General features: G+C 48.9%; 1 protein-coding gene across 1 annotated transcript; it reads left to right on the top strand.

Moving 5' to 3' along the window:
* Window positions 1-250: 250 nt before the first annotated feature.
* PSMD10 (proteasome 26S subunit, non-ATPase 10) lies at window positions 251-9,817 on the top strand. The gene is made up of 5 exons (XM_029067103.2): window positions 251-403; window positions 4,946-5,044; window positions 7,076-7,222; window positions 7,610-7,776; window positions 9,313-9,817. The coding sequence occupies exons 1-5, from the start codon at window positions 290-292 to the stop codon at window positions 9,464-9,466; spliced, it is 681 nt and encodes a 226-aa protein (XP_028922936.1). The 5' UTR covers window positions 251-289; the 3' UTR covers window positions 9,467-9,817.
* The last annotated feature ends 438 nt before the right edge of the window (window positions 9,818-10,255 follow it).

Raw genomic sequence — 10,255 nt, 5'->3', positions numbered from 1 at the left:
CGCCCCGAACTACGCTTCCCAGGAGCCTCCGGGGCGGGGCGAGGCTCCGATTGGTGGGGCCGCCCCCGCTCGGAACTACACTTCCCAGAAGCCTCCGGGGGCGGGGCGAGGCGCAGAGTGGGGAGTCTGGCCTCACCGCCCAGAACTACACTTCCCAGAAGCCTCCGGGAGCCGGGGGGGCGGGACGAGGTGCTGATTGGCGGAGCGGGGCGGGGCCGCGCCTTCTGATTGGTCGGAGCGTCGGGGACCGGAAGGAGGGCCGTGGGAGGGGGCATTCGGCTGCAGAGGGATGGATGGGGTCGTCTCCAACGTGGGCGTCTGCAACCTGGCTTATGCCGGGAAGCTGGAGGAGCTCAAGGACAAGGTCCTGGCCGACAAAACCCAGGCCACCAAGACTGACCAGGTAAAGCGCTTAGAACAGTGCTTAGCACCTAGCAAGGGCTTAATCACCATCATCATGTTGGTATTTCTTAAGCGCTTACTAGGTGCTAAGCGCCCTGTATCCACCCCAGCTCTTAGAACAACGCTTAGCCCCTAGCAAGTGCTTAGAGAAGCAGCGTGGCTCAGTGGAAAGAGCCTGGGCTTTGGAGTCAGAGGTCATGAGTTCGAATCCCAGCTCTGCCACTTGTCAGCTGTGGGACTGTGGGCAAGTCACTTAACTTCTCTGGGCCTCAGTTCCCTCATCTGTAAAATGGGGATGAAGACTGTGAGCCCCACGTGGGACAACCTGATTCCCCTGTGTCTACCCCAGCGTTTAGAACAGTGCTCTGCACATAGTAAGCACTTAACAAATACCAACATTATTATTATTATTATTAAATACCATCATTATGTTGGTATTTCTTAAGCGCTTACTAGGTGCCAAGCACCCTGTAAATACAAAAATAATGTTGGTATTTGTTAAGCGCTTACTATGTGCAGGGCACTGTTCTAAGCGCTGGGGTAGATACAGGGTCATCAGGTTGTCCCATGTGGGGCTCACAGTCTTAGTCCCCATTTTACAGAGGAGGTCACAGAGGCACAGAGAACAATAATAATGATGGCATTTGTTAAGCGCTTACTATGTGCCGAGTACTGTTCTAAGCGCTGGGGTAGATACACGGTAATAATAATGATAATGTTGGTATTTGTTAAGCACTAACTATGTGCCAAACACTGTTCTAAGCGCTGGGGGAGATACAGGATAATCAGATTGTCCCACGTGAGGCTCACAGTCTTCATCCCCATTTTACAGATGAGGGAACTGAGGCTCCGAGAAGTGAAGTGACTTGCCCAAAGTCACACAGCTGACAGGTGGCGGAGCGGGGGTTAGAACCTATGAGCTTTGACTCCTAAACTCGTCTTCTTTCCCCTGAGCCACACTGCTTCTCAAATAATGACATTTGATAAGCATACTAATGTTGGTATTTGTTAAGCGCTTACTATGTGCAGAGCACTGTTCTAAGCGCTCGGGGAGATACAGGGTCATCAGGTTGTCCCACGTGAGGCTCACAGTTAATCCCCATTTTACAGATGAGGTAACTGAGGCACAGAGATGTGAAGTGACTTGCCCACGGTCACACACCTGACAAGTGGCAGAGCCGGGAGTCGAACCCATGACCTCTAACTCCGAAGCCCAGGCTCTTTCCACTGAGCCACGCTGCTTACTATATGCAAAGCACTGTTCTAAGCACTGGGGAGGATACAAGGTGATCAGGTTGTAACATGTGGGGCTAACAGCCTTCATCCCCGTTTTACAGATGAGGTAACTGAGGCACAGAGAAGCTAAGTGACTTGCCCCAAGTCACACAGCTGACAAGCAGCTGAGCCGGGATTTGAACCCATGACCTCTGACTCCCAAGCCCGGGCTCTTGCCACTGAGCCGTGCTGCAAACACCATCATTATTAAAGGGGCATCAATTCTAGCTTCTGGTCTGGACCCTTTCCCTGTTGCAAGTGAGGTGGAGAACAGGGGGAAAAGAGATTTCCCCAACCTATCCCCTCTTGGCCACATCCCCAAATTATCCCAGGGTGAGGGTGTGAAGCACTTGCAATTTATATAATGATAATTGTGGTATTTGTTAAGCACTTACTACATGCCAGGCAGTATACTAAGCGCAGGGTTGGATACAAGCAAATCAGGTTGGACACAGTCCCTGCCTCCCCATGGGGCTCACAGTCTTAATCCCCATTTTACAGTTGGGGTATCTGAGGCCCAGAGAAGTGAAGTGACTTGCCCAAGGCCACACAGCAGACAATAATAATAATAATGTTGGTATTTGTTAAGCGCTTACTATGTGCTGAGCACTGTTCTAAGCGCTGGGGTAGACACAGGGGAATCAGGTTGTCCCACGTGGGGCTCACAGTCTTAATCCCCATTTTACAGATGAGGTAACTGAGGCACCGAGAAGTTAAGTGACTTGCCCACAGTCACACAGCTGACAAGTGGCTGAGCGGGGATTCGAACCCATGACCTCTGAGTCCAAAGCCCGTGCTCTTTCCACTGAGCCATAAGTGGTGGAGGGGGGATTAGAACTCATGACCTTCTGACTTCCAGGACAATGCTCTATCCACTACGCTATTCCCCTTCACCCCCACAAAAAAATTCCCAAACAACAACAAAATTACTGGTTTCTATCAGCCTCCATCTCTCTGTTTTGGTCCCTGCCTAAATTTGATAATAATAATAACCTTGGTATCTGTTAAGCGCTTACTATATGCCAAGCACTGTTCTGATAACCACACTCTCCCTTTTGATGACTGTCACCTCCTCCAGGTTTACTTTTTACTCCTCCTCTGTTTACTTTTTTCCCAATGCACATTCCTCATTAAGTGCGGGTATCATTTGTCAGCATGCTTAACTAACAGTAGTAATATTCATTCATTCAGTAGTATTTATTGAGCGCTTACTATGTGCAGGGCACTGTACTAAGCACTTGGAATGTAATAATAATAATGTTGGTATTTGTTAAGCGCTTACTATGTGCAGAGCACTGTTCTAAGCACTGGGGGAGATCCAGGGCCATCAGGTTGTCCCACGTGAGGCTCACGGTTAATCCCCATTGTACAGATGAGGTAACTGAGGCACAGAGAAGTGAAGTGATTTGCCCACAGTCACACAACTGACAAGTGACAGAGCCGGGATTCGAATCCATGACTGCTGACTCCAAAGCCCGGGCTCTTTCCATTGAGCCACGCTGCCTCTCTCTGTACAGTGTACAATTCGGCAACCGATAGAGACTAATCCCTGCCCAATGACGGGCTCACAGGCTAACCGGGGGAGATAGCAAAGGAAAACAGAACAAAAACAAGACAACATCATCAAGATAAATAGAATCAAGGGGATGTACGCCTCATTAACAAAATAAATAGGGTTATAAATCATATATACAACTGAGCACAGTGCTGAGGGGAAGGGGGAGGAGGAGAGAGGGAGCAGAAGGAAAAGGGGGGGCTCAGTCTGGGACGGCCTCCTGGAGGAGGTGAGCTCTCAGTAGGGCTTTGAAGAGGGGAAGAGAGTTTGGCAGAGGTGAGGAGGGAGGGGATCCCAGGACGGGGAGGACGTGGACCACGGTTCGACAGCGGGATAGGCGAGACCGAGGGACGGTGAGGAGGTGCGCGGCAGAGGAGCGGAGCATGCAGGGTGGGCAGTAGAAAGAAGGGAGGAGAGGTAGGAGGGGGCAAGGTGATGTGATAATTATTTGTTGATAATAATAATGTAATAATAATTGGGCTGTTAAGCATCTACTATGGGCAGTGTACTAAGCGCAGGGATGGATACAAGCAGATCAGCCTGGACATCATCCCAGTCACACTCACAGTCTTAATAGTCCAGATCGCCACCGTGACCGTCTCCGTTCCCACTTTTTGGCTTTACGTCCGTTTCCTGCCCTGGTGTCTTCATGCCTTTTAGCCCCCTTCGCCCACCTACTCATTGCACCTTGATCTCATCTGTCTCATCGCCGAGCCCTTGCCCTCGGCCTTCCTCTGGCCTGGAGCTCCCTCCCGCTCCGTATCTGAAGGACCGCCCTTCTCTCCACCTTCAACACCTTCCTAAACCTGCATCCCTGCCTGCCCTCAACACCTTCCTAAACTCGCATCCCTACCTGCCCTCCCTTGATACCGATTAGGCACTTAGATCTCTAATTATAATACTAATGGGGGCATGTGTTAAGCGCTTATTAGGTGCCAATCACCGTTCTAAGCGCTGGGGGGGATACGAGGTAATGTTGCCCCACGTGGGGCCCGTGGTCTTCATCCCCATGAGGGAATTGAGGCACCGAGAAGTGAAGTGACTTGCCCAAAGTCACAGAGCTGACAAGTGGCGGAGCCGGGATTAGAACCCATGACCTTGGATTCCCAAGCCCGGGCTTTTTCTGCTGCTTCTAACCTTTAAGCCCTATCCTTTCCCTATCCTATCTCTATCCTTAAGCCCTTGGTACTCACTCCACCCTCAACACTTATGTACATATCCTCTTATCTCTAACTGATTTCGGTGTTTGTCTCCCCGCTCCGTGAACTGTAAGATCCTTGTGAGCAGGGATCTGTGTCTTCCAATTCTATCCTATTGTACTCTCCCAAACAGTAAATACAGTGCTCGGCACACAGTAAGTGCTCAGAAACCATCAATTTGCTTATCGTGTCCATCAAGCCAACTGTTAATACAGTGCTCGGCACACAGTAAATGCTCAAATACATTAATTCAGTGCTCTGCATACAGTAAGTGGTCAATAGATACCACTGATCGATTGATCAACTTGGTTTCTGTCATTACCAGGCGTTCCCCCTGCCTGGATTTGGTTATCCCCTGTCGATTTAATCCTTCCGACCCATCCTACCTGGGAATGCTTTGTTCTCCGTGTCTTGGTTCCCTGAATAGCAGGTGAGCCAGGCTGTACTGTACTCGTTTGCATTTCCCATCCAGACGTATGAACCCGGTGGCTTTTGTTTCATTTTCTGTCCGCAGGATAACAGGACGGCTCTGCACTGGGCGTGTTCGGCAGGGCACACGGACATCGTCGACTTCTTGCTGCGTTTCGGAGTGCCGGTGAACGATAAGGACGATGTAAGTCCTAGTCAGAGCTGATAAATGCCCGAGGTCATCTACGGGCACCAGCGTAACGTTTATTCCTCTAAATGAAAAGGTAGCCCTGTCCACCTTTTGGCTCGGTGGCTGCAGTGCCCTGGATATCTAAGCCCAAAGACAGGAGTTACTGACTTTTGATTCAATCAATCGTTCATTCAGTTGTATTTTTTTGAGTTCTTACTGTGTGCCGAGCACTGCACTAAATGCTTGAGAAAGTGCAGTACAAGAATAAACGGATACATTGCCTGCCCACGGTGAGCTTACACAGTCTAGAGGAAGGAGACAGATATCGATACAAATAAATGACAAATATGTACATAAGTCTGTGGGGCCGGAAAGGGGGAGTGAGTCAGAGTGACGCAGAAGGGAGTGGGAGAAGAGGAAAGCCAGGCGGGGGTGTCTAGTTTGGGAAGGCTCTTGGAGATGTGCCTTCAATAAGGCTTTGAAGTGGGGGAGAGTAATTGTAGATCGGATTTGAAGAGGGACGGAGTTCCAGGCCAGGGGTAGGATGTGTACCAGGGGTCGGAGGTGAGACAGGCGAGATCAGGGCACAGTGAGAAGGTTAGCATTAGAGGAGCAAAGTACGCAGGCTGGGTTGTAGAAGGAGAGAAGCAAGGTGAGGTAGGAGGGGGCCAGGTGACGGAGTGCCTTAAAGCCAATGTTGAGGAATTTTTGTTGGATGCAGAGGTGGATGGGCAACCCCTGGAGTGTTTTGAGGAGCGGGGTGATATATCCTGAATGTTTTTGTCGAAAAATGAGCCGGGCAGCAGAGTGAAATACGGACTGGAGTGGGGAGAGACAGGAGGCTGGGGATTCAGCAAGGAAGCTGATGCAGTACTCCAGGCGGGATAGGTTGAGTGATTGTATTAACATGGTCGCAGTTTGGAGGGAGAGGAAGGGGCAGATTTTAGTGATGTCGCGAAGGTGGGATTGACAGGATTTAGAGATGGATGGGTTGAAAAGAGAGGAGTTGAGGGTAATGCCTAGTTCACAGGCTTGTGAGACAGGAAGGATGGTGGTGCCATCTTCAGCGATGGGGAGGACAGAGTTTGGTTGAGATGATAAGGAGTTCAGTTTTGGACATGTTAAGCTTGAGGTGACAGGAGGGCATTCAAGTAGAGATGTCTAAGAGGATGCCCTAAATTGAGATGTCTTGAAGGCAAGAGGAAACGTGAGACTGCAGAGGGAGAGAAGTCAGGGCTGGGGATGTAGATTTGGGTATCCTCTGCACAGAGGTGATAGCTGAAGCCATGGGAGCCATGAGTTCTCCAAAGGAGTGAGTATAGATGGGGAATGAAAGGGCTAGAATTGAACCTTGAGGGATTTCCTACAGTTAGGAAGTGGGAGGCAGAGGTGGAGCTCGAGAAGAAGACTGAGAATGGACGGGCGGAGAGAAGTCACTTAACTTCTCTGTGCCTCAGTTCCCTCATCTGTAAAAAGGAGGTTAACTGTGAGCTTCACTTGGGACAACCTGATTACCCTGTATCTACCCTAGTGCTTAGAATAGTGCTCTGCACATAGTAAGCGCTTAACAAATACCAACATTATCATTATCATTATTATTATTATTATTAAGGAGAACTGGGAGAGGACAGAATCTGTGAAGCCAAGGTTGGATAATATGTCCAAGGAGAAGGGGATGTCAAAGTGTCAAAGGCAGCTGAGAGGTTGAGGAGGGTGGAGTAGTGGCCATTGGATTTGGCAAGGGGATTATCATTGGTGACCTTGCTAGCTCCCTCTAGACTGGAAGCTCATTTTGTTCAGGGAACCTATCTGCTAATTCCTTTGTGCTCTCCCACGCACTAAGTACAGCGCTCTGCACATAGCGCTCAATAAAAACCATTGATTGATATGCACGTTGCTCTATAAGCTCACTGTGATCAAGGAACGGGTATACCAACTTCTTTGGATTGTACTCCCTCAAGCATTTAGTACAGCGCTCTGCCCACAGTAAGCGCTCAGTAAATACCGCGGATTGACGTGGTCTTTCTGCCATTTCCGTCCCCCCAGGCGGGTTGGTCTCCTCTTCACATTGCCGCCTCCGCTGGCCGCTATGACATCGTGAAAGCCCTCCTGGCCAAAGGAGCCCAAGTCAACGTCGTCAATCAAAACGGCTGCACACCCTTACATTACGCCGCTTCCAAAAACAAGCAAGAGGTGGGTCGTTCATTCATTCATTCATTCAATAGTATTTATTGAGCGCTTACTATGTGCAGAGCACTGTACTAAGCACTTGGAATGTACAGATCAGTAACAGATAGAGACAGTCCCTGCCCTCTGATGGGCTTACAGTCTAATCGGGGGAGACAGACAAGAACAATGACAATAAATAGAATCAAGGGGAAGAACATCTCATTAAAACAATAGCAAATAAAAAGAATCAAGGTGCTGTACATCTCATTAACAAACTAAATGCGGTAATAGGGTCCCCTGGCCGTCAGCCCCCTCTCCGTGCCTCCTGAAAACCCGCTTCAGCTGACCTGACCCTTTCCTTCTTTTTCTTGTCTTAATCTCTTCTCTCTCCCCACCTCCGCCGGACTGCAGATTGCCATCATGTTGTTGGAAGGAGGAGCGAATCCCGATGCGACAGACCAGTTGGAGTCCACTCCGTTACACCGGGCGGCGGCCAAGGGGAACCTGAAGATGATCCAGATCCTCCTGCAGCACAAGGCCTCCACCAACATCCAGGACTCGGAAGGGAACACTCCTCTGTAAGTCTGCCCCTGGGCCCCGGATGCCTAAGGATTCTTGGACGGGTCCAGTCCAGTTGTCAAGCGGGGCTGGCACTTTCTTCACTTTCCTTCCACAGACCCAGAGAGTCCAGTTGTTAATCATTCTTATTGCGCGCTTATTGTGAACAGAGCACTGTACTAAACGCTTGGGAGAGTACAGTATGACAGTTGATCACAAGCGTACAGTCTAGATCATACAGTCTAGTTATTACTAGAATAAGTTCTGTCATGTTCCCCCGACTTATGTCTTGGTTTTGACTGTCATCTATCCTCCTTACCCTTATTTGGGTATTTTGTTTCTGCACGTCCCTTTATCAGTAAGCACATTTTTTATGGCCTGTGCTATGTGCCAAGCACGGTCTTCAGCACTGGAGTAGATACACGCTAATCAGGTTGGACACAGAACATGTCCCACATGGGGCTCATAATCTCAATCCTCATTTTACAGATGAGGAAACTGAGGCACAGAGAAGCTGAGTGACTTGTCCAGGGTCACACAGCAATTGGTAGAGCAGGGATTAGAACCCAGGTCCTCCGACTCCCAGACCCATGCTCTATCCATCAGGCTGCACTGATTGTTCCTCTCCCTTGACGCTTAACCCCATATGGGACAAACTGATTAGTCTGCTTTTAGAGGCTTTGGTTTCTGTCTAATTTCTCTATTGCAAACTGCCTCTCTCTCATATGCTAAATGCTAACATTCTTACACTTGTTTATCTTTTAAATTATTTTATGGTATTTAAGTGCTTACTGTGCCAGGCACTCTGAGTACGGTGTGGGTCCAAGGTAATCAGGTTGGACATAGTCACTGTCCCACATGGGGCACACAGTCTTAATCCCCATTTTACAGACAGGGTAATTGAGGCCCAGAGAAGTGAAGTGACCTGCCCAAAGTGACACAGCAGACAAGTGACTGATCGGGATTAGAACCCAGGTCCTTCTGACTCTGAGGTGCATGCTCCATCCATTAGGCCACACTTTTCTAAATACTTTTTGCCCGCTGCCACATTAATAATAATAATTATGGTATTTATTAAGTACTTACTATGTGCTAGGCACTATACTAAGCACTGGGGTGGATATGAGCAAATAGGGTTGGACACAGTCCCTGTCCCACACAGGGTTCCCAGTCTTAATCCTCATTTTACAGATGAAGTAACAGGCCCAGAGAAGTGAAGTGACTCCCCCAAGGCCACACAGCAGACAAGTGGCGGAGCTGGGATTAGAACCCATGTCCTTCTGACTCCCAGGCCCATGCTCTGTCCATGTTGCTTCCCAATATGTCAGTATAATAATAATAATAATGTTGGCATTTGTTAAGCGCTTACTATGTGCAGAGGACTGTTCTAAGTGCTGGGGTAGTTACAGGGTAATTAGGTTGTCCTACGTGAGGTTCACAGTCTTCATCCCCATTTTACAGATAAGGAAACTGAGGCCCAGAGACGTATACACCCTAAGTGGTCTAACAGGGAGCCTAAGAAATTGGTTAACTTGTGGTGTGTGTTTTGATTTCAGACACTTAGCCTGTGATGAAGAGAGAGTGGAAGAAGCAAAACTACTGGTCTCCCGCGGAGCAAGCATTTACATAGAGAATAAAGAAGAAAAGACCCCGCTGCAGATGGCCAAAGGGGGTCTTGCATCCTTGCTCAGGAGGCTAGTGGAAGGCTAGCTGAGCTGAGTTTGTTTTTTGTATTCCCTTTTCTTGGGAACCACCTCCTCCTGCCAGGTGCACCCAGGTGGAATGTTTGCGCTGTTTGTATGTCATAGGGTGTGGAAGACTTTACACCAAATTAAGTAAATGTCTGTGGACCAAGTTCTCCTCTTATTTCTTCCCCTGCTCCCATATCCTCTCTGTGAGCCACAAGCATTCTCTTCCTGGGGCTAATCAATCTATCACTGGTATTTACTGAGAGCTTACTGTGAGCAGAGGGCTAGGGAGAGTCCAATACAACAGAATTGTGTGTATTCCCTGCACTCAAGGTGTTGACAGTCTGGATCGCATTAAAATTCTCCAAAGGGTCATGGGGATCTTATGTTCTTATGTCTTCTCCAAGCATGTTTCTTTCCTCTCAAGTCTACATGCTCACTGAACTCAACACTCATCTCTTCTGCCAGTTTTTTGGGCGGTTTTCTAATATGGTATTTAAGCACTTACCTTGTGCCAGGCATTGTTCTAAGTACTTGGAACACAAGTCTCTGTCCCACATGAGGCTCACTGTCTTAATCCCCGTTTAAATGAAGGAACTGAGGCGCAGAGAAGTTGTGAGGTCACACAGCAGACAAGCAGTGGAGGCAGGATTAGAACCCAGGTCCTTCTAACTCCCAGCCCACATTCCAGCCACTGGGCCAAGCTGCCTCTCCAGCTCCAACTGATGTCTTACTCAAAGTCCCTTCACAAACACCAGCCGACCTTAGCTCTTCCCATCTTCCACCCTTCAAAGCCCTTCTAAAATCACAC

The sequence above is a fragment of the Ornithorhynchus anatinus genome, chromosome 6 (assembly GCF_004115215.2).
Source record: "Ornithorhynchus anatinus isolate Pmale09 chromosome 6, mOrnAna1.pri.v4, whole genome shotgun sequence".
NCBI lineage: Eukaryota > Metazoa > Chordata > Mammalia > Monotremata > Ornithorhynchidae > Ornithorhynchus > Ornithorhynchus anatinus.
Note: the sequence above shows the minus strand (reverse complement) of the source record. Positions and strands in the feature narration are given on the sequence as shown.